The sequence below is a fragment of the Haliotis asinina genome, chromosome 1 (assembly GCF_037392515.1).
Source record: "Haliotis asinina isolate JCU_RB_2024 chromosome 1, JCU_Hal_asi_v2, whole genome shotgun sequence".
Classification (NCBI taxonomy): domain Eukaryota; kingdom Metazoa; phylum Mollusca; class Gastropoda; order Lepetellida; family Haliotidae; genus Haliotis; species Haliotis asinina.
The window spans coordinates 84,714,022-84,739,984 of NC_090280.1; the positions used below are offsets into that span (position 1 = coordinate 84,714,022).

At 37.2% G+C, this 25,963-nt stretch overlaps 2 protein-coding genes across 2 annotated transcripts in view; one reads left to right on the forward strand and one right to left on the reverse strand.

The window, feature by feature from the left end:
- Positions 1-15,558, forward strand: part of LOC137283650 (uncharacterized) — a 41,660-nt gene extending 26,102 nt beyond the window's left edge. The window contains exons 8-13 of the mRNA XM_067815262.1: positions 5,372-5,513; positions 8,224-8,307; positions 11,639-11,735; positions 12,968-13,083; positions 13,895-14,058; positions 14,670-15,558. Of these exons, the coding sequence (XP_067671363.1) occupies positions 5,372-5,513; positions 8,224-8,307; positions 11,639-11,735; positions 12,968-13,083; positions 13,895-14,058; positions 14,670-14,805 (739 nt within the window). The 3' untranslated portion in view covers positions 14,806-15,558. The remainder of the gene's footprint in view (positions 1-5,371; positions 5,514-8,223; positions 8,308-11,638; positions 11,736-12,967; positions 13,084-13,894; positions 14,059-14,669) is intronic.
- Positions 15,559-18,448: 2,890 nt separating this feature from the next.
- Positions 18,449-25,963, reverse strand: part of LOC137298433 (golgin subfamily A member 6-like protein 22) — a 96,237-nt gene continuing 88,722 nt past the window's right edge. The window contains exons 27-31 of the mRNA XM_067830702.1: positions 24,269-24,441; positions 23,518-23,623; positions 22,649-22,786; positions 21,902-22,087; positions 18,449-21,226 (exon numbers count right to left, since the gene is read on the reverse strand). Coding sequence (XP_067686803.1) covers positions 21,131-21,226; positions 21,902-22,087; positions 22,649-22,786; positions 23,518-23,623; positions 24,269-24,441 — 699 coding nt within the window. The 3' untranslated portion in view covers positions 18,449-21,130. The remainder of the gene's footprint in view (positions 21,227-21,901; positions 22,088-22,648; positions 22,787-23,517; positions 23,624-24,268; positions 24,442-25,963) is intronic.

The window sequence follows — 25,963 nt, forward strand, 5'->3', positions numbered from 1 at the left end:
ATGAATATGTGCAAACACCTAGTTGCAGGTACAGCAACGTGCAGTGAACTTGAACAAAGTATTGTGACTATGTGGGTACCTTGTTAGGATGAGAAAGCCACAATTGCTCGGTGAGCCTAGTGGCTGCAAGAGTTGCATACTCCCCAGGGAGTTGGCATTGATAATATGATGTTGAGACTGACATCCAGTGATTGAGGCAAAAATACCCGGACCTTGAGCACTATGTGCACCATATAAATATCCTACATCCTATTTTTGTAAGCTTTTACTAAGAGTGTTTTGACTATGTTGATGTGAAATGTATTTTGTGTCCTACCATATTAACATGAAATTCCACAAAATTTGATACATTTTGAAGTTATAAAATAATTTTGCTTCTCGACACCGAAATTCTCTAGTGAAGTTGTTTATTCAAATTTTTGAGTTTTGCCAGAAGGTAACATGACAAGACTCTCACTTCAAGCTGACGTTTGCTTGATCGCTCGCTCACTGACTCACTCACTCAATCACTCACTCACTCGACAATGAGTCTGGCATCTTCATCAACTATTTGTTAAGGATGGAAGGTTCTATGTTCTTTATCTCCAGGAGTTTGTGTTCATAGTGACCATCTAAGTGGACACTTTGCCAAAATTAGTTTACAAGAAATAGGAATCTTGAAATCAAACAGAACATCAACCCAGAAAAACACATGATATGAACACTTGTCGATTTCATCATTGCCAATCGACTGATGCACAAATACCATATGGTGTTGTTATGGCGATAAGGATATCACCAGGGTCACAGTGAGATGTAGGATTATGGCAACGCTTTCTGATTGTGGACAGTGCCAACTACCGTAGCTCTGTTATTGACATGGTATCAACACCAGTTGGGCTAAATAAAAAAAGTGAAATGTTTCTCGGGCATCGTTACATCACTTTTTCTTGTGCGCACAACAATTTTTTATTGCAAATTAAAAAAAATAACTTTGATTTGGCTGTGTCCTGATCATGCATTCGTCTACTATACGAATAAATATCTATACGTACGAGTGTGACTGAATAACACTCACAAACATATGCTGAACTTCCCAAGCTGTATTTTTGAGATGAAAAAAATGTGTTTCTCCTTTGTTAATTTTTTTTCTGTCAGAAATTTATAAAAAAGTCAACGTCCTCGTCACTTCTGAATAAAATGTGCCCAAGAAACATTTAATCTATTTTATGCGGCCTTATGTGCTTAGTCATTGAGAAGTCTCATGTTTGCTGGGTTGAAATGTCCATACTTATTCCTGATTTTGGATATTGACAGGAAGGAACTGACTTAAACTAACAACCGCTAAGGTATGTATTGGGGTAGCGGTTTCTCTCTGCAATTCCTAATGTCAGCACCAGGGAATAATAAGTCTGGTTTTCTGCCAAAAAAGATTCCAATGGTATGAAGTCAAAATACCGATGAACAGATAGCGGGGCTTATTCTTCATGTCCTTTTGACTGTTATCTGGAGTAGCCCAGTAGTTTGTGTATTATAAGGCCAAAGCCCTGGTTCGTTTCCCCACATGGGTACTGTATGTGAAGCCCATTTCTGGTGTCCTCTGCTGTGGTGTTGCTGGAATATGGCTGAAAGCAGCGTAAAACTAAACACACACAGTCACCTGCTTACTCGCTCAGTCATAGATGTTCAACATATGGTCAAGGAAGCAATGACTTTGATGTTTGTTGTTACGAAGAAAGATTAGTAGAACAGGATTACATGTTAACATACATTTGAATCACAATCGGCTTAATTTGTAACCAGGGTAATATTTATTTGCTGTGTTGTGATGTTTACAGACAACGAGGAATAAGTTGTGTTTTACAGTAAACAGTGTGTATAACAAGCATGTTTATGACAACAGATGGATATAAACATCTGTCCCCTCCACTTAAAACTTGCTGTATATTTTAGTTGAACTGTTTTAGTTGACACACTACTGTCATAGTGAACTTGAATTACCTGTCTCTTTCAGTTTATTATGCAAAATGTGCTTGACATAAAAGGTGACTATGCTTGTCATAAGAGGGGGTCGGGGGGTCAGACTTGATTAGTTATAAACTGGTGCCATATAGCTGGAATATTGCTGAGTGCAGCTTAAAACTATACTCACTCACTCACTCACTCACTCACTCACTCACTCACTCACTCACTCACTCACTTCATTATGACCATAGCTTAATAAAAATTAAAATATTATACACTCTTTCACTAATGGAGACAATAGGGTGTCTTCACCAAACATGTGACTGCAATGCCCAGCAACATTAACTAATAATCACTATTTCAGAACTTGTACCTTAGTAAAAATATGTTCTTTCAATAAAAGTGACAAAATAAAGAATACTCTTGAAAACTGAGTTTGGCTACATTTAGAACAAATGTTTATACACCTTTGCAGATCTGGGTTAGAATTACCCATGCTTGTAAGTGCTGACTAATGAGATGAGGTGGCCAGGTTCACTGACTAGGTTGACACATGTATCCTATCATGTTCATGCTGTTGATCACTGGATTGTCTGGACCAGACTTGAATGTTTACAGACTGCAGCCATATAGCTGTAATTTTGCTGAGAAAAGCATTAAAAACACTTTTATTATCTGAGCTAGTTGAAATCAGGAAATCAGCCCCTTAGGACATAGTAACCCCTTAGTTGGTTTCATGTCAACTCACACCACACCAAGTTAGTGCAGCTGAAGTGAAATTAATCACATCTGTCAATCATCCATCAACTACTCACAATATACAACCCTAATAACAGCTACATTTGTTTGAACTTCAGATTGATTCATAATGGTTCACCAATGGGTGAAAGACTGGAATAAGACAGAGGTTGTAAATATGTTCACAGCTTTCCAAACTACATGTGTTATCATGTTTGTTTAAGGTTTAGTGTATGGCTTAAGTGACGCTGTGCCAGAACCCAGCTGGGGTCAGATTGAGGGTAGTGGCAGTTTAGGCATCTCAAGGGCTGATGTTAATTGTGCAGAACTGTGTCCCTTGATTGTTAGCTATAATGCTAAGAATATGGTTCAGATACAGGAACAGTCTGATTCTGATTTCAGTATGGTTTCACCTTGACTTATAAAGATTTTGGTTTCAGGGGACCCCAATATTTGGTTGAATGGTTTAAGCAGGTAATATGTGGGTTCTATAAATTGATGAAATGGTGTTGTGTACTTTAAGATGGGGTAATCTATATAATTATGAGACCTATATTTTGCTGAAGACTTTGGTTCCATGAGTATTACTGTGTGTCTCTAGGTGTCGTATTAATTTTCTATGTATTCATTATATATGTTTGTGTGTACTGGACACACTTTTGGAATCATTTTTAACCCATGTAATTTTAATAGTATCACAATTGTGAACTGTGATTGACCAGGATGGTGAATTGTGATATTATCTGGGAGGTGAACTGTGACATTATTGGGGAGGTGAACTGATATATTATCAGGATGGTGAACTGATATATTATCAGGATGGTGAACTATGATATTACTGAGGAGGTGAACTGATATATTATCAGGATGGTGAACTATGATATTACTGAGGAGGTGAACTGATATATTATCAGGATGGTGAACTGTGATATTACTGAGGATGGTGAACTATGATATTATCAGGATGGTGAACTGTATTACTGAGGAGGTGAACTGATATATTATCAGGATGGTGAACTGTGATATTACTGAGGATGGTGAACTGATATATTATCAGGATGGTGAACTATGATATTACTGAGGAGGTGAACTGATATATTATCAGGATGGTGAACTATGATATTACTGAGGAGGTGAACTTATATATTATCAGGATGGTGAACTGTGATATTACTGAGGATGGTGAACTATGATATTATCAGGATGGTGAACTATGATTTTATCAGGATGGTGAACTATGATATCAGGATGGTGAACTGATATATTATCAGGATGGTGAACTGTGATATTATCAGGATGGTGAACTGTGATATTATCAGGATGGTGAACTGTGATATTATCAGGATGGTGAACTGTGATATTACTGAGGAGGTGAACTGTGATATTATCAGGATGGTGAACTGTGATATTATCAGGATGGTGAACTGTGACATTATCAGGATGGTGAACTATGGTATTACTGAGGAGGTGAACTGATATATTATCAGAATGGTGACCTGTGATATTACTGAGGAGGTGAACTGATATATTATCAGGATGGTGAACGATGATATTACTGAGGAGGTGAACTGATATATTATCAGGATGGTGAACTGATATATTATCAGGATGGTGAACTGTGATATTATCAGGATGGTGAATTGTGATATTACTGAGGTCAACTATGATATTATCTAGATTGTGAACTGTGATAATACTGGGGAGGGGAAGTATAATAGTTTCTTGATTATGAACTGCGATATTACTAGGGAGGTGAACTACAGTATTATCTTGATTGTTAACTCTTGAAACCAAGTGTGAATGAGTAGTAAATACAAATGTACTGTGAATGAACGAAGGGGCAGTATTTACTCTATGTCCATGTGTTAGTGTTATATTGTACAAATATACCTAGTTGAAGTGATCATTAAATAAAAACAGCTAGTTACGCAGGAGTATGGCAAATATCAATCTGTTATTGAGGGACTAGTTTGTGAGGGTATGTGTCCCCTAAAGGTTAAAGCACAAAGAGACCAAGTGTTCCTACTGACCGTAACAACTCGTCGTCAAACATTTGTCAGCTTTGGCTCCTAAGATGATAGTGAATAGAATGTTATAAAACTTTTATGAGAAATATCATTTTACAGCACGGTTTGAGCTCAAACTGTTGGCACTGATCCAGCGTGAGCATTTACAGCCATCATTAACGGTGGCTGTCTTTGAAGTGGAGAACTGTGTTTCTTGTTGGGAGCAGCAGCTCATTTCACAAGGTCTGTTCTGGATTAAATTGCTATCATGAAGATCCTGACATGTAGTGTTTTCAGATTAATGCAAAACCTTTTGGTGAAACACTGAATATGTTCAAACCCTCCATGTCTTTCAGTATGTTTCAGCTTGGTAATGCATTTTTCAAACTTGTTGGGGACAGTGGTGCTTTTCAGAATTTGTCAAGTTTGATTGTGTCCTTGTACATTTCATTGTAACCTTATACATTTCTATGTATATTTCAGTGTATTGTTGTGTATTTCAGTGTATTGTTTTATACTACACTGAAAGTTTGTACATTTCGTTCTTGTGTTGTACATTTCATTGTATTGTTATGCATTTGAGCATTTTGTTTTACATATCATCATTATGTTGTACATTTCAGCATTGTGTTGTACATATCAGCATTATGTTGTACATTTCCACATTGTGTTGTACATTTCAGAACTGACACAGACAGTCACCAGGCTGACAGCAAGGTACCGGATCTTCCGTCCTCTGGCAAGAACGACAAACTTAAAGAACAGCGGGCAGATCGAGCTCGGCGCCAGCAGATCGAGGCAGAGTTCCTCCGGTCTGATCTCAATGTAAGTTCTCATGCTTGTCAAAGCTTTTAATACAATATTTCTTTCAGGTGTGTACTTATGACGAGTCAGCAAATCCTGTTATCCTGTCAACTGACTGACCTTGTAAGACATAGAATTAACAAGAGACATGCAAGAAATGTTATGAAGGTTCCAAATATATATGGAATTTACTCTTATTTTTCATATTTATTGTAAAGAGACCTCCAGCAAATCAGCGAAATATCTTTCCAAATATCCATTTTAATTTACCCATTAAGATCCATGTTAGAATTGGTGTTCAGTAACCTACCGGCAAACTGTAGTGCAAATAGGGTTGCGCAGCATAGAGAATATGACAAGTCTGCTGAGTGTGGCATAAAACACAAAACCAAACTAAATCCATTTCAATAGGTTTCCAAGAGATAGAGACCCTTTCTTTGCCACAGGGGGCTTGTAATGCTGAAAATATTACATCTGGGTCCAACACTCATTTGCTGATAGCTACCTACATATACTTATTTATATGTAGTTGGCCATGAGTGACCTTGGATGTATTATTTTCAGCAATACAAGTCCCTGTGTCCTTTGCAAGACACCTCATCAAACCAGACTAGGTCTTTTCCCAAAACCTGAACCATTCTTGCTGTAAAAGGGGCTAAATAGATGGCATTGTCTTTTCTTGGTTGATTAAATGTATTCATATACTGAGACTTAGATGTGTTCACTATATCAGCCACTGGTTTATCAGGTCTACACTCAATTACTTACAAACCACTGCTCAACAGCTAGAAATATTTGACGTATGGCATTAAATGATAGGTATAAAGCTAAATGTGAATCATGCAAATTTAAAAGTAATGCTAAAAGTAATCAGTGCTATAGTAAATAATGTGATGAATCCTTCCATTGTTTACAGGCTAGTGTATAAGTGAGTTTAGTTTTATGCCACTTTCAGCAACATTCCAGCAATATCACATCAGGGAACACCACAAATGAACTTCAGACATTGAACCCATCAAGGGACCCAAACCTGACTTTTTGGCATGACAGGTGAATGCTTTACCCATTGGGCTACCCCACCACCCCTCAACTTTAAAAGAGGTGTATTAAGTCAGAGTATGGCATTAAACCATATGTTTAAAGCTAAATCACCCAGCTAAAATTGAAAGTACGAATATATCAATTTCACACAGCAGACCTATCTTTTCATTCTCCAACTCCTGTTCAGTGCATTATGCACTCATGGAATTCTTGAACTGTAAATTTGAGAAACAATTGAAAATATCTGTTGACTGAAAAGCCATATTCTGCAATCTCTGGGTCAAGTCAACATGTTTAGTGAGCTTAAACAAGCATCTGCATTCACAAGTCTTTAGATCATTTAATCAATGATTCTTGTTACACTGTATTGATTAGTTCAATTCCATGGAGAAAACATCAGTCAGTAAACATACCAGACAGGTTTCCAGTGTTCATGAATGGTGTTTCAAAGTAACAGAACATTGGGTGATATAAGTTTCAGATGTCTGTCTGACTCAGACTCTGAAAATTCACAGGGCCCATTGTATAAAAATTAAACATTTCGGATTTGACATTTCTTCTAACTGGCATTGAAATTATTAACAAACATAACATTTATAGAAAGCAAACAAGTGTGACATGTCACATACAACAACTCCAGTCAAAGTCATTGTGAAATACACAGATGTACATTAGGGCGGGTGGTTTGTTGACTTCCACCAGACTGTTGGCAAGTCTGGCAGATTTGTCCTAGGATCTGATGCTATTCTTGAACACTGGGTTTCAGGCTGGAGATGCTCTTCAGTCTGTTGACAGGTTCTAGTGGTTGTAATGACCGGGAGAGTTTGTGGTGGTTTAGAAGATTGCACTTGTCACAATATTTCAGTACCAAAACAACACCTTCAGAGTAGTTGACTGCACAGTCTGGCAAATGCATATGATATGCATTATAATTGATTCTGTAGAAACATGCATGCTCTGACAAGTGAAACTGATCAGTTAGAGATTGCATGTTACTGATTGGCATTGCTTAGTTTTCTTATTGATTCCTGCTTGAAATTTACATAATATCAGTAATTTGCAACTTGCAACTAATTACTGTATATGACTATAGGTAAGTCAATGCTGAAAATACCACTTGATCACGAAAGGTATCAGTCTGAGTAAAGATGAAACTGTCTTAATCTTTTATTGTAGTAAGCATTTGATTATAATGGTGATTTTGTGTATATAACTTGTTAGACACTGAATTGTAGACCTTGAGATGCAGCTGATAAATGCGTTTTGTCAATGAAAAGGCAAAATGAGATTTAACATCATTAGGGATGATTGACCATACTTGTTCTATGAGGCAGTTTTGTTTACTTTTAGGGATTGAAATCAAAATGTGTGTTTGTCTCACAGTTCAGGTAATTCAATATGAATTTGTTGAAGATATCCACCTTATGTTGCAAAAATATGATTTTAATTCAGCTTAGATATTTTATCAGGTTATCAACAGTCATATACGGTACTAGGAATTTACAGTTTGTTTTCAATAGTTTTTATGCAGAATATGCAATGGTGATGTTTACAAATGATTCAATGTTTATTTTGCAAGTGGTAATGGATGATATTTCTTGCTGATTTCAAGCTGACATATGTTCCCACACTGGTTGATTGACAGCACTGATGTTTATTTCAATGCATGTGCATGTGTTTGCATGTGTAGGAGCTGTTGATGCAGGAAATGCGCGATCATCACAAGGAATTTGACTTCGATGCCGACAGCATGAGTGATGATACTATCTCTAAGGTACAGCAGTGTTGTATGGTGCTTGCCTGCTTGTGTTGGTGGCGGCAGAGTATATATATTGCTCTGAATGAAACCTTTTTCTGATCTTTATAGTGTAGTCTCTTGACATATGTTCCTTTCTGCTTGTGTAACATGTTCATATGTCAGTGTTCATGATCTGTTTGATTGGCATTTTAGAAGTTGGTTAGCAATAATGGAGTACAATTCTTTATGGATAACAACTTCTTTATTGTTTTATGATGAGACCTTTTGGTAAGGATTTTGATACCATTTTAAAGGTATAAGAAAATGGTATAAGAATCCATACTGAAAGAAGTTGTTTTCCATAAGGAATTGTACTTTATTATTTTTAATGTTCATGTGAGTTAATCTTACTCTGCTACATATGTTACACAGATTTATGGCTGTACAGTGGAAGCTGTCAAAACCGGCTTCTGTCCAGTCTTGCAAGTTGTCAACACTGGCATAAACTCTCAGGCCCATCCGTGCCTTGTACTTTTATCACCAGTTCTTAACAATCCGGCACATTGTCTATACCAGATAATTTCTTCAGTCCTGAGTGCCGGTTACAGTTTCCACTGTATTTTTCTGTGGTATAATGTCCAGGTTGGTTTTATAAGGTATCAAATTCAAAGTAACTACATTCGTCTTCTCACTTTGACATTTGAAACCTAAGCAATTATATATCTGTCCATACAGTATTATACTGTATTTGAAGTGAAACAATTAAAAATGGAAGTGTTCCATCTTCTGTCACCAGTATGGTGTGTCTTCTAGATCCAGTAGACAGTCAGTTGGGGTATAGTTCAGAGCAAACATGTATCATACTTGTTGTTTACCCATTTAGAACATTGATTTTGTCTTGGGAATTTGCTGTCAAGAAGATTGTATAGATTTTGTGCTTGAAATTCTGTGAAAAGTGTTTAAAAGTGAAAAAACATCAAGTGAGCATCTGAACCAAATCACTATATTGAATTCACTGTTTAAGAGGGGTCTTAGCAAAATACAGTTATAACTAAAATACCCAAAAACAAAATAAACCTCCCAAAAACATTTTATGACGAAGTCAAAAGTCTGTATATCTTTAAAGTTGTAATCTTTTGCTGTAACATAGCATAACACAGATGATTTAACAAATGTATGCTTTGTTGTAACAAGTGCTTTGATGTTTGTGTAAGTCAGGGGAAGCTATTCTGTCCTATTCTGTTCTCTATGTAACCTGATGTTTTAAAGGTAAAACAAGGTGTGCAAAGTGTCCACTCGTAGAGAAAACATATATGTCTGTCTGTCTGTCTGTCTACATGTATATATGTGTATGTGGTATCTGACATTTGATCTTGTTGGTACAATCATTACACCTTTTCTTGTTTAGCATTTGTATGTTTAAATCCTTTTCATGGTAGTTATATGTCCACATTGTTTTTGCTGAAGAGAAAGGTACTGCTGTGATTAAAGATCAGTATTTGGTTAGCTATATTGTGACACATGATCATATCATCACATCATGAGATGATGTTTCTGTACAATATATTTGAGGTAACGTGTTCATTTCTCCTCGCCAGACATCAAACAGCCTGTCAGATCTGTCTGACATGGATCTTCTTGAAGACTCGTACGACAATGTAATAGACGTTGTTTATGTGACACTTGTGTCAGTCACACACTATTCAAGTGTCACCGTCTCCCACATCTTCCTCCAGCTGTTGCAAACTATGATAATTTTTGACAATTTTACAGCTTCAAACTCACTTTCACATATTAACATATGATTATTCTGAACGTTGTGATGACACAAGGTATATTCTGAGCATTGTGTTTGACACAAGGTACATTTTCTTGCTTCACACAAAAATTTAGTATTGTGATTGGCTGAGCGCTCTTCTGTTATTTTCAATGTACCCAACTTACAAGTAAGTGACATTTTCAATTCACCCCACAGGGAATTCTAAACTCATTTGGGAGTAATTCTTTATTTTGGATGACATTGAATCACATATAATGTATGGAAATATACCAATGTTTTGCAAATGCAAATCAATGGCAGGGAGATAACTCTAAATCTGTTTTTCTTGTCATCTGCAAAATCTAGTGATGGCCTCAAAAAGTCTAGTACCCGTGCCTCAAAATTAACATATAGGTGTTCAGTAAGATATATGCATTGTTCACTGGTCCCTGGGCCAGAAGGGCAAGGGGAACATAAACAAACGTTGAGGGTATATAAACCTACATTCTCCTCGTAACCAGTGAACAATGTATAATATTTGTTTGTCACAAGATGTACATTTATGGAACAATTTTGTAAATATCCCTGCTGATACCAATGACTACACCTAGCCACCTTGTGTGATCCACATCGCTGAAAAAGACTAGATCTAGCAGCACCGCGGTCGATCGTCTCACTTGCTGAACCAGTGCTATTGATTTGTTTATTGATTGACAGGTGGATAGGAATGTCAATTATATTTTCATGATGTTGTTCGTGTTGTCAGTGTCGTCAGCGTTCACCGTGAAGTGGTCACAGCAACGGTGTATACAAGAATATTAGCAACTATCTGTATATTGGCATTAATGTTGGTATATATCATCACACTATCAAACACTTAATACCTTCAAGCAGCAATATATCAGCACAGTTAGTGAAAAGTTTTTGTTAGTGTACATGTATACTGAAAGGCGAAAGTAACTGATCATATGATTTACATATATTTTTTTATACTGATAACTGATTAATTGATATGGTTTTACAATAGAGCAGTCATTTATGTATCTGAAAAACAACTGTTCTCAAAGATCGACCTATGTCAGTGACAGTCTGTTTAGTTGAGAAAAGTGCCACATCTCAAATTTTCTATTCTTTTCAAACTGACTTAATCTATTATGAGTGACAAGAATGAAACATTTCATTGTAAACTATAGAAAGAATCTAAATTGCATGGCACAAAGTTGTGGTATAAATTAAGAACTCTTTTGAAGGTGTTTTGTTTTTTTACAAGAAAGTTATTTTGGTACAAATTTGGAGATTTTTAATACATCTATGATGGATGCAGTTATTTTGCCTTTCAGTATACTTTTATACTTTTAACTAATATCTGACAGTAAACATTTTTTTTGCAATTTCACAAGTGAGTTATACACACAAATAGAGTCCCATAACATGGCCTAAATCTTTCAATTAATGTATTTTCAATAAATAATTCATATGTTTCCTAAATAATTATGAATACGATAAAATAAAAAAGGTAAACACATGAAAAATGTGAAGCAGTAGAGTTTGTGAGATCAGAGTGATGTCTCATGTACATACTCTCACCTACAGTCATCTCCCTTGCAGAACCGCGTGCGGATGAGTTCATGGCTGACTGGCCGTCTGGCTCTGTCTCAGCAATCTAGCAGATTCACACTGCCAATGGACATGAAGGTGCTCGAGAGTAAGTGACCTCTATCCAGAACTATTACACGTACAGGAACTTCAGTCATTATTCATGATGGCGAATGCAACTGGTGCCATGTATGAAATGGTAAACTGCTGTTGGTACATGGCAAACAGGGCATCGATGACTGATTTTTAACATGCTGCCAATGGTAGATGGGAAACATCGTGCTCAAGGCTGATGGTGAACATGACACCCAATGTGAATTGTGAAGATGTTGGTAAGAGTGGATGATAAATGTGGCATCACATGATAAATGGTAAGCTTAGTGGTGATGAAAGATTGGAAATGGCACCAATGATGTATAGTGAAAATGGTAGCTATGGTACATGGGGAAGATGGTGATCAAGGAAGATGGTTAACATGGCACTAGTGTTGGAGTGAGTGAGTTTAGTTTTACGCCACACTTAGTAATATTCCAGCTATATGGTAGCTGTCTGTAAATAATTGAGTCTGGACCTGACAATCCAGTGATCAACTACATGAGCATTGATCTGCACAAATGGGAACCGATGACATGTGTCAACCAAGTCAGTGAGTCTGACCACCCGATCCTGTTTGTCGACTTTTACAACAAGCCTAGTCGCCTTTTGTGGCAAGAGCTTTTATGGGTTGCTGGAGGCCTATTCTACTCCACGACTGTCAGGGGTACTAGTGTTGGATGGTCAACATGGCACCAATGATGGATGGTAAACAGTGCCTATGATAAATGGTAAGTGTAGCACCATTGGTGGATGGTAAACACAGTGCTTGTGTTTGATGGTAAACATGCTGCCATTGGTAGATGGTAATCATAGAACCATTAGTGGATGGTACACATAGCGCCAGTGGTGGATGGTGCACTTGGTTGATGGTAAACATAGTTCCAGTGGTATACGGTAATCGTACCAGTTGATGATGGTAATCATAGTGCCGGTGCACTATGGTAAACATCACACTAGTGCACTATGGTAAACATCGCACCATTGCACTATGGTAAACATCGCACCAGTGCACTATGGTAAACATCACACCAGTGCACTATGGTAAACATTGTACCAGTTGAAGATGGTAATCACAGTGCCAGTGGTAGATGGTGAACATAGTGCCAGTTGTAGAATGGTAAACATAGTGCCAGTGCAATATGGTAAACATCACACCAATTGAAGATGGTAATCATGGTGCCAGTGGTAGATCATAAACATAGTGCTAGTGTTAGCTCACCTGACAGTATTGTTTCCGTTTCCCAGAAATGACCCCACAGGACTATCTTAGGACCTACTGTGTCGTATCGTCAAGGCGGCATATACTCTACCAGAAAATACACTCCAAGAACAGAGACAAGACAGGCCTCATCCCCTTCAAAGTGAGTTCCTACTTTATGCATTGCTTTTTCACAGAGAGTATAAATGGAAGTAATAAATCACCAATACTCTGTGTTACCCAGTAACTGAAGACAGAGCATAGGCCTCAAACATGTAATTTTGTCATTGTGATGTTTTGGTCGTGTTTGATGAAGTTAGTAGTAGTGCTACCGAAGCATTACTATAAACCAAAAGAGTTAAAACTGATCTGTTTGGATGCAATGTATTTTGTATTGTGTCCAAACTATACAGTGTTCCCAGTGTTGTGTAGCACATGTACAATGCCCCTGGTATCTCACAGCACTTGTGCAATGTCCTCTGTGTTGTTTAGCACATGTACAGCATTCCCAGTGTTGTGTAGTACATGTACTATGTTCCCTGTGTTGTACAGGACATCTACAATGTTCCCTGTGTTTTGCAGGACATGTACAATGTTCCCTGTGTTGTGTAGTACATGTACAATGTTCTCTGTGTTATGCATGACATATACATTGTTCCATGTGTTATGCAGGACATGTACAATGGTACCTGTGTCGTACAGGACATGTACAGTGTTCCCTCTGTTATGCAAGACATATACAATGTTCCCCTGATTAGTGCAGGACATATACAATGATCCCCTGAGTTGTGCAGGACATATACAATGATCCCCTGTGTTATGCAAGACATGTACAGTGTTTACTGCGTTGTGTAGCATATGCACAATGTTCCTTGTGTTGTGTAGCACATGTACAATGTTCCCTGTATTTTGCAGGTCATATACAATGTTTATTGTGTTGTGAGGACATTTGCAATGTTCCCTGTGTTGTATAGGACATAGAGAAGGCCCTGAAGGATGTCCTGGTGAACACTATCAGCAAAGAGGAGGTGACGGATGTGTGTCAGCTGCTTGAGATTGATGAGGAGACAAACATCGACTACCAGCTGTTTTGTGGAGTCGCAGCCTTTGCTGAGAGGATTCTGTACCCCAAGTTTGTGTGAGTAGTCAGCCCTTGGTGGTCTCCATGTAGCACTTATATACAAGTGATCTCTTTGGTTGAGTATTATCATGTCCAAGACTGTTTGACAGGTCACCATCAAGGTTTCCGATCCTGGGATCACAAAAGGCTTGATATTGACTTTTTACAGTCAAACTGCTACAAGTATGACTTTAACATCACAGCCAGGGAAGGTGCGGGTTAGAATGCTCTTCAGTGGCCCATGCAATCATGACAGGCTAACAAGATGGGCTGCACACTGCTCATGACTGGATTGTCTGGTCCAGACTCAAATATTCACAGAGTGTCATCATATAGCTGGAATGTTGCTCACTGCTGCTTTAAACAAGAAAGACACCAACTTTAACAACTCAAAGTAGTCGTGATAAATACATCCATCTCAAAGCCTCAGGTCATAATGTTGAAAGAAGCAACAACAAGCATGACCTTTAATGTCAGTTAGTATTATAGGGAGGAGCATCTGTTGTCCAGGCACTCAGTGGACATCATCTCTAAGACAGATGAAAGAGAATTTTTTTCATGAATATAAAAGAAAAAAAAACTAGGTCATATTTTAGGATTTCAAACAATCTCTCCTCATTTTGTTCCAGGACTGAGGACACAGCAGAGCTGCCTGAATTTCAGAGAGAAAAGATTGAGTGTGCCGACTTCTGTGCATTGGATTGGAAGTTTCATGGAGTCAATGTGAATCCTCCTGTGAGGAAAATGTTGAAGTCCCTTGGATGACATTGAAAGTTATAGGTGACCTTGACCTTCATACTACAGCAATTGTGATGATGAAATGATGAGTTTGAGCATGGACAAAAATATTGTACATAAATGCTTACTGTTACACAAATGTGATCCTGTGAAACAAGTTCAAGAGAAAATGTTGGTGTCAGAATTGCAATACTTCCATGTCTGAAGATGGAGACTGGGCTGGACAACTGTGACAGTTTGAAGTTGATCTCAGACTTTGTCCTGTGTTTATCCATGCATATTTATTTATTTTCTTTCTTTATTTAGTTATCAGACCGATTTGGTGTTATTTATTTATTTATTTATTTATTTATTTATTTATTTATTTATTTATTTATTTATTTATTTATTTATCAATCACACCAATTTGGTGTTGTCTGTGATAATGGCAAGTCACTCTTTTCATCAGCTGCCTGACTACTTGTATGTGAAATGTGTTGTCTGGGTTGTCTCCCTTGTATTGTTTGGTGCAATAGGAAGCAGACTTGGATTGGCATATCAAGACACTTCACAGACATACAATGACGATGTGCTAAACAAAATATGTGAGTTTTGAAAGTTTTGCTTTTTCATTGTTCTGTTTAATATTTCTGAGTAAATCTGCAAATGTGACATTTTTGACCATCTTGTGTATGGAGATATGAGGCATTTCTTCAAAGACATTGAGGTATTGAGTATGACAATGATGCAATGTGGATGACACTATCAAGATGACAAAATGACAATGGAACATTATATACAGCACAGTGACAATGATGCAGGAGGGATGACAGTGACATTAATGACACAATGAAGACTGCTCATTGACAATGATGCGATATGGATGACACTATCATGATGATAATGGCACAATAATAAACACAATAGCACAGGAGGGATGACAATGACAGTAATGTCAAGGGTTGACTATTGAGGAGGAAGCAACTATTGCGATATTGATAGTGACTGTTGCAACCAACTATTGCAATAGTTGTTTTCTCCTTATTGTCTCATTTTCCAAATTAATGTATAGTTTATATGAAATGAACACAAGTTGAATAAGTTTAGATCTCTTTTAATAACTAACAGAAAAAGTGAAACCCAAATCAACTAAACAGTTAAAATACAACTGGGCAGACAACTCTAAATCAAAGTGAACGAATCTGGTCCTTCCTGTATTTTGTGCAATGGAAGTGAATTACTAAACTTATGAATAGTCATACATACTCAATGCATGGATAGTTTTTTGTTTCTACCATCAATTAATTGCCACTGGAGACTCCACAAATGCAATCCATCAATGGTTCAATGCTTGGTTTACAGCACTATTAATAATTCAATGATGAAGATTGCCCATTGACTGTGACACAATGTGGATGACACTATGACAATAGCACAATGTAAACAAAATAAGACAGGAGATGTGATAATGACACAGTGATGATAATGTTATGATGATACTTAAGGGCCTACTGTTAATTTGTTTGTTTTCATGCCACTGAAATTCCACATAAATGCCATGTCCCAGTACCCCTTGTGTGGCAAACTTGTGGCATTTGCATAGGGGTACTATGACAAAATGTGGTTGCCACGTTAAGATGACACAATGGTTACCCAACAAATTTCTCATTCAGACACAACAATATATAAATCCTATAAACTAGGATCTGATGATGTATTCCAGTGAATAAGGATGATTACTTGATGTCAAGTTCCATAATTTGGCCAAGTGAGTAAGTGAGTGAGTTTATTACAGCTATATGGCAGCAGTCTGTAAATAATCGAGTCTGGACCAGACAATCCAGTGATCAACAGAAGAAGCATTGATCTGTGCAACTGGGAATTGATGATGTGTCAATTAAGTCAGTGAGTGTGACCACCCAATCCCGTTAGTTTCATCATATGACAAGCATAGTCACCTTTTATGGCAAGCACGGTTTGATGAAGATCTATTTTACCCAGGATCTTCACGGGTCATTTGGCCAAGACAAACCTACAACGAGACCCATAGTGTATGTTACTGATAGCAGATCCTTTTAAATATATCATTAAATAAAAGTTGGGGATATTCCATTTCAGGAGCAAACCACTAGCCAATGTCAATGCATATGAGAAAAAGTAATACATGTCCATACAGATGAAACGTTTCCAATTTGATGGAATAAATTGCAACATTTTCCCTTAAATTCTCTTCATGATCTGTTTTCTCCTTGGCTTCATGTTTGCATTTTATCAATCTTGTAAATATCCCCAACTTTGTTTCAGTGGTATATATTGCAAAACATGTGCTGTGTTTAATTTTTGAGAACTTAGTAAACTGGCCTCAGCAAAACCCTCACCACACTTTCAAGATTTTATTCACATAATTCTGGCTAAAGCCCAGCTACTGTTGCATCAGTGCCTTAAGGTCTGTATTTTGCTCCCATGACAATATAAAACCTCCACATTTTCGACAGATGTCCTCTTCACTGTCAACTGTCTGTGTTGTGAAGGAAATTAGTATCTTGCTATCAACACTTGATGCACACGCCCAAGGTAGAAATACATTCTTTCATCCAAGATGCACAATATTGGAATATGGGATTGACTGCTACCATTGTAGGAGGTAGAATTTGTCAAATTTGTAAAAACTACTGTTATATATGTTAAAAGTTAATATAGATATGCAAAAGATTTTAAGACACCTGGTCAAATGTAACATGTTGTTTGGGACTACACCATATCAAGGTCTATGCTTCAGAAAGGTATTGTGTAATTTTATCGCTTTCATCCGTGGAAGTCAGGCCAATTTACACTTGTCAGAGGCATACACAATGCTTGTGGACTACCAGTTGTCCGATTTCCATTTTTGTGGATGTTGTAGTGGTTGAGAGGGTGAGATTGCTGACTTTTGTGTGCTGGTGATTAGGTGCCTGATGCTGTGTGTGAGTTTGAATCCCAGATTCTCCTCAACCCGACAAAAGTGATCATCATCATCATCATCATCATCATCATCATCATCATTCAGATGTGCAAGCATCGTGCTTCATTGATAACCTCATTGAACAGCACAGACTCATATCTCATGTCTATTTTTGTGTGTACAATATACAGTACTAAAAAGTAGATTAATATGGCTAAAGTTAATCTTGTTTAACAACATTTTTTATTTTTAGGGCTTAGATACTGTAGAAATATCACTGAGTTGATGTATTGAGTACAATCAGTGATTTATTGAGCACTATAGGTTTAGCAGTGTCCCGAGTTCGATTCATCAGCGCTTCATTGCTCCGCTTTTGAGTCGGATAATGTGAATCATGTTATTATTATTCAGCTCCCTTGTAATGATGTATTTACTAATATTCAACCTGTGAAGATCCGGGTTAGAATTGATCTTCAGCTATCAATTTCAGCCTGTATCAGATCCATGAAGATCTAGGTTCCCATGCTTGTTGTAAGATGCAACTAACAGGATGTGGTGGTCAGACTTGCTGACTTGGCTTACACGTCATCGGTTCCCAACTGCTCATGTTGTTGATCAGTGGATTGTTTAGTCCAGACTTGAATTTTCACAAGTCACTGCCATGTAGCTCTGGTATTGCTAAGTGTGAGCACAGGAACCAATTTAAACCCAGATTCCCCTTACTGTGTATTTGAATACTTTACTCAAAACTATTGTTTAAAATGATTTTATTTTACACATATATCATACATGTAGGTAGACAATGTAAGAACCATATACAACAATATCGTCAATATGTGTGTATATATGAAAAAGGTAAAATCACAGAATAGTTAACATGAGTACATTATTGACTGATGGACGGACTTGAGACATCACAGATCAGTGTTGATTTCAGAGTAAATGCAATATACAAATATATCGGTTACAGGGGGATATATACATTATCACAGCTTGGTCTATATAACATATATCACTTCTAGATGGACGGCTATTGACTGTTTAGGAATGCTAATAGATAAATGCTGCACTTTCATTCTTGTTCCTCTCAAGCTACTGTATAGAAAGCTGTGAATAAGAGCATATATGTGTTAGAATGATGTGGGATGTTTATTCAATAAAAATATCCTTTACATCATGGCAATGGAAATAGACAACCTCTTTATATATCTAGTTTGGACATACGGAACTTGGGGTGTGTATGTGGGACTGACATCTTGCTGCTACAAATAACAAAATAATTATCAAAATGGACAGATAGAGGTAAACTTTTACATAAATATACTTGTTAAGCCTTGTGAAAAAATGGGACAAAAAACAACTGTTCAACTAAAATAAGCATTTTTCAAACCTGACTACAAATTTATTTGAAAAAATATTCTGAATGTTTCTGGGTTTTTTAACAATCATTAGCTTCTTGCTAACCTACATTCATGTGAAAACATCTGTGAAGCTAGAAGTGAGTGAGTGAGTTCAGTTTTACGCCACTTTTAGCAATATTTAAGCAGTATTACGACAGGGGACACCAGAAATATGCTTCACACACTGCACCCATGAGGCGAATGAAGCCCAGGTCTTCGCCATGAAGAATGAACACTTTAACCACCCACCCACCCTTTGCTAGAAGTGATGCTGTAGCAGAGAAAACAAAATGTTCTCAACAACCTAATATTTGTAACATCCAAGCACAACAGATTATCTTAAGCTCTTTGTCCAGATGAAGCTTTTTGCCTCCATTATACACAGAATATAACACAAAGCTGATTAATAATTTTTTTGCCAGTCTTATATTTCCTAACGTTTTTTAAATGACTGCATGAGGAGTAGGGCTACATAATTTTCTCCAAAGCAGAACAAAACTACAAACGCTCCAACACTAAGAAGCCAAACCACAAACCAAATTCTCCTGTACATTTAATACTGTATCAGGCGTCATGCTTGCCAGACAACTGAATTCAGCTTTGTCCAAACAATAATACTGCCGGGTAGGTATTCAAATAATCACACCTTATGTCTAGTTAGTGCTAAATGTGTTAAGTTGTTAACTTCAGACTTGATTTGTTCAAACGAAGAATTATTTTCCCACAAAATGAATATTTTTAACACACAAAAGAATATATTATGTGTAGTTTATGAGTTAGCTTTGTGGAAGGCTGTTAGGTAAACAGTTTTCAGCATACATGTAAACAATGCTATGAAAGGGAGATAAGTGTGGTAATGGCAACATGCTTAGCAAGGTTGGGTTCCAATTAAAGTTTTCCAATTTTTTCGAGTCCTATAATTATGACATGACCTATCATAATTGTGACAGAAACTACAGACTCTAGCCACAATAAGCACCTTCTCTGCTTAAGAAATTAATGAAGTTGCATACTGGAATCATTGATAATGAGTTTGATGACAAGCAGTTTCCAGTATTAACAAGTCTGGTGTCATGATGATGTATTACTTTGGGTAAAAAAAAGTTTGCATTATGTTTATAATTCATATCCCTTTCACCTAGCTGTTTCTTCTATGAAAAAATGTGTACTGACAACTCAAAAAATGCCACCATTGTGGCAGCAGATACTCGTAAAGATTACTTTAATTAAGATTAGGACAATCATTGGAGAACGGAATTCAACTCCAGATATGGCATTCACAGCTTTCAGGTCAAAAATATGATATGATTATCTTTAGTAAAGGTTAGTGTAAGAATTCCTAAAACCAGTAAAAAATAACTACTAGTTAAGGTGATGATAATTCAGACATGTCTCAGTGTGTACCTTTACGTTAGCACTGGTATCAAAATACTGAGATTCAAAATGTTGGAGGGTAATAGTGAAATAACTTCTATGTATTTGAGTTTTGGGCCAAATTTTAAAGCACAAAAGCACTATAAATTCTTTCTTATTTCAAGAAGATATTTTCATACCTTAAGCTATGTTTTAGGTAAGGAATGATGGCACTTAAGTGATTCTGAACTTGACTTGAACCATATTTGCCAACCACTGTCCTTCCTTCAGCATACAAACACAACTGTCTCAAAATGGCTTATGATATAACTTCTTGTGTATCATGAGTATTTGACAACACAAGAAATTCCCTAATAGTAACACTAAAGAAAAGATTACACTAAGTATCTTGACACACATATGTATGACATATAACGAAAGCGGTAGTTGTCTCCCTTTCCACTACAACTCCTCCACACAACATGTGTTTCTAACATGATATTGGAGTGCTGCCTAATAACACTGTATGGAGTACAGTCTACAATGTGAAATGACAGGTTGATGAAACATTCAGAGCAGGTGGTAACTTGAGGTGATAGTCTTGTGGAGTGTATAGAGCACACATCCTTTTGGTCTTGAGAATGTAGAGTGTACGTCGTTACCGTTGGATGTGATGGAACTATCTGGCAGCAGTGAACATGCGGGTTGGGGATGATGGCCGTTGGTTGTACTGCCGATGTAGGTGACTGTATGCTCGTTCTAGATCCATCAGTTCCTGGATGAAACATCAGCACTGTCAGCTTGTATAATACAATTGACTCAACATCCATCATGAATAAGGTGAAATATTACTTAGATTTACAGGCACCATGTCACACCACACTTCTCTAAAAGTAATAATGCATTTCTCTCAATGATACTATCAGTAATCAGTGAAACTACCATGTGAGTTATTGCCAAACAAATTACGTACTTAGATCACAATATTAAATAAATGAGTTTGAAGCAAAAACATTTCAAGCAAAGTCCATAGAGTTTTGTCTCTTGGGGGCATCTCCTTATGAATAACCAGCAAACAACATGTGATTGAAACCAGTTTGGCAAACACTGACAACGATTTCTAGTCTCTAGCCATTGTCCAGCCTTATTGCACATGTTTGGCCTAGTTATTCTGGCCTTTCAGCCAAAACATCTTACCCTCTTCCACCATGCATGCCTGTTCACACTCATATTGTGAGTGAGTATAGTTTTGTGCTGCTTTTAGCAGTATTCCAGCATTAACACGTCAGGGGACACTAGAAATGGGTTATACACATTGTATCCATGTAGGGAATTGAACCAGGGTTTTCATATTGACTAGCAAACTCTTTCACCACTGAACAAATAAGATTCCCACCGTCCTACCCATATTGACAAGCAGTGACGATCATAATAGACAGGCTTCACTGACCTTTGTTTGATTGGACAGTGTGCTCTGCAGTTTATTCATCTCCGTCATCTTCTGTGACAGAGCTGCCTGGTTCTGTCGTGTGTGCTGCTCTGCCAGAGCCACGTCCTTCTCTGCTGACTTGAACCGCTCTTCAAGGGATGAAACAACCATATGCTCTCGTGTTGGACTTACACTACGTGTATGTACCTAAAAACACAGAAAAATTTGGTTAATGAGAAGAAATGAAGAGACAATTTGTGAACAGTATTTCATTTCCTTTGCTGCATGCCATGAGGAAAGCCTTGATGAGATAAATGTCTCAAGATGTTCTCCACACTGTTCGAGTGAGTGAGTGAGTTTAATTTTACGCTGTTTTTAGCAATATTTGAGCAATGTCACTGCAGCTGACACCAGAAATGAGCTTCACACATTGTATCCATGTGGGAAATCGAACCTGGGTCTTTTGGACCATGAGCAAATACATAACCACTAGGCTGCCACACTGTCTCGACCAGCCTACCTATCTATGAAGTGAAAATGGACTGGACCTAAAGATATATCCTGAATGGTTGTATTACCAGAAGTAACAACTCCAGTTTCTAGAGTTATGACCCCATAAATCTCAAATTGATAATGTTCGTTTGCAACAACAATCATTGTGATAAGCTTTGTGAAAGAGAACTGTTCTGTAAACTACGTCACTACGTCAATATGGGCTGTAGTATCCCATACTACCTTACAAATAGCAGTATAACTAACTCTAGTCACCTGTCTGTAGTGGGCTGGGTTGGACAGGTCAGGAACAGACAACGTTGTGGAGAAGTATTTGGATCTCTGTAGAGAGTTATCTCCCTGGAACTTGTGCTGGGGGCTGTTCCTTACAGGGCTGACATACCGGCCTTGAACCTGGAACAGAAACCATTGGATGAAGAACATATGAGATAACACAAGTTACAGAGATTTTTACAGAACATAAACTGTTTGGTAGAAATTCTGCAGAAAATGAAGGTTCTGTCATAGAGACACAACAATGTGCATAATAATATTTCACCCAAGTCTGCATGAAATGTACGGCAAAATTGTATTTCACTGCTAACATGACCATGAAGCAGGAAGCATGTATGAACTGAATTAAAAAGGATTACTAAATGATTAAACACCTCTAGATCTAACAAAATTAAGGAATTACTGAAAGGAAAAATTACCTACAATTTTCCCAATTTTCCTGATAAGGCAGCTTGTTTTGGAATCTTAAAGATAGCCCAGAAGTAGCTGAACTTTCAGCCTCAGACCACAGATTTTGTTTTTCAATGTTGCTTAATGCCACCACACTCAGCAATATTCAAACTATATGGCAGTGGTTTTCAAATAATCAGGTGTGGACCAGACAATACAGTTCTCAGCATCATGATCTACCCAATTAGGATACAATAACAAATGTCTACCAAAACAGCAAGCCTGACCCCCAGATCCTTTTAGTTGTCACTGAAGTCAGGCATGGGCTATTGAAGACCAATTCTAGCCCACATCTTCACGGTCCCTGACCAAATGGGAAGTTACTTTCAGTGAAGTTGGTACATGGTCTCTCAGTTGTTGACTAACAACCCCTGATGTGACTTTACGTAGAATAAACGTACCATTGCCACCTTATGAATCTCCTTCTCTAGTCGGTCAATTTCACGCTGTTGTCGCTCGTTCCTCTCCCTTAGTTCACGCTGAATGTTCCAGTGTTGTCGTTGTTGTCTGCAACAGCCATTTTGTAAATACCCATAAACCCATGTTTTACACAGCATCCTGTCTTTGAATGTTATTGTAACAGAAATTGAAAAACACTTCGTATTGCTTGTGAGGTTTACATATACAGTAACCTAGCAACAGTAACTTAGGGTTTATTTATTCATCATCAGGCAATAGATTTCCCATATTTCACATGGTGAAACATATCTGATTTTCTTTGTAATACATCATATATTCATATTTCATAAATATATTATTTATTTATTACTGCAGTATCTAGTATTAGAGCACTTGGGTTGCACATTTTTAAGGTGTATTTCACAAAAAAACATTCTTTTCATAAAGAAACTGAATGAATAAATAAATTATTAAATAATCTAGTTCAACATCAACAATGAAAATGGGTCACCAAGATACAATCACCCCAAAGTGAGAGGTAGGTGCAACTCTAAAAGCAACAATATAATGCACTACATGGTCAGAAAAGTAGAAAGGTTTAGAAAGTAACTATAAGATATGAGTGCATGATAACATTGAGAAAATATTTACATATATCTGATGAATTGTTGGCAACTCCTCCAGGTAAACAGGTAACAAATTTTATGATTCATTTCACAATCATATACAAAAGACCTTGAAAACAAGAGTTACATTTCCAGCTGTTTGTTCAACTCCTCCTCAAATTTGCGGACATATTTATCGGTTGTTTCCTCCTTCCAGTGATGTATATTTCTCTTCAGGTCAATGATGTCATTGTCACGCAGCATGTTCCTATCAGGGGCCTGTCGCAGCAGGTTGGCTTTGTTAGACTCATCTACGTGTTCCTGACAGATGGGTTGAAGAAATCAGTGCATTGTCATCATCTTCAATCACACTGTAAATTGTTCACGTGTCACATAAACATTGAGGGTATATCAACCTATGGTCCCTCAACAAACGTATTTATCTTACTAAACACCTCAAAGTTAATTCTGAATTGTTTGAAGCAGGGGGACAAATCTTTCTGAAGCCATTGCTAGATTTTGCTGACAAGGAAAGCAGGTTCAGAGTTATCTCCCTTCCATTGATTTGCATTTTCAAAAACATTAGTAGTTTCCATACATCATGTGATTCAATGTTGTTCGAGATAAAGATTTTCTCCACGAAGTACCAAATGAGTTCAGTATTTCCAGCGGGGTACATAGAAAATGTTAATCGCTTATAAGCAGGGTACATTGAAAATAACAGAGAAGTGCTCATCCAATCAGAAAGCGACATTTATGTGTGAAGCATAATAAAGTATTGTATATCTCTCTCTTATAGGGATAAGGGTCTGGTCATTATGTAGGGAGGGGGTGTCAGTGAGATTGAGACACTGAGGGGTGGTATTTTGAGATTCTTGACAGGCATTTGATCATCTGAAGAAAGGACAAGAATTAGCCCCAAAATGTCATGCTTTAAGAAGTTGCCATCCAAATACTCGTCTTATTTATAGGTGGTGGGTTGTCTTGAAAAATGGCAAAATTAGGGTCCCCATTATGATTAGTACCCTAGGAAATATATCACACATATATTGTGTGATTGTCGCGAGAAAAAAGATATGACACACTTCTACTCAACGCAAAAAGGGCCAGCATTCTGCACTTTACGAGCAATGCATTTTGATAGCAATGTTTCATAAAAAGAAAGCACTAAACTACATTTTCTACAACTGGTTTTGTACTATTCTCTACACCATGTCTAGTTTACCAGAACTATATTACACCATCATTCTACAGAACCCACTAACGTTGCTCTTGCTACTAAGGAGTGATGTCCCTTGTTATTGTTCCTCTCCTACATTGTACATCAACTATATTCATTTGTAGGGGAAGGAGGATTGACGTAAACACAAACCAGTAAATATGAACAATGCTTTTGTAATTACTAGTTAGGACCTAGGTCTAAAGGAGCACTCCTATTGTTTTTCATAGACTGAGACAGAAAAAGGACTAGGAACATAAAGGTGAAGGTTATGTCTAATCTATGTAGTGTGCAGCATTTGTGCTTGCTTCTTACGATAGAAAGCTGTTGTCAAATTTGAGCGCTCTTTCTTTTAATCGTCGAATATCAGACACTTCCTCTATCAACTGAAATCAACAGTCAGTAAGCTTGGTTTCGCTTTGCTAATAAATATATATACAGTGATATCGTGCCAGCTGGATGTGGGAGTGAAGCATGGAGTGACACAGGTCTTCAAGATATAAACATATGTCTTTTTGACATCTTCTACAGTGAAAATCTTTAATTAGGAAGTCTACCTGAGTATTCTTTTCCTTGAAGGATTGTACAGTTTACGTACTTGACTGAACTGAATTATAATGAATT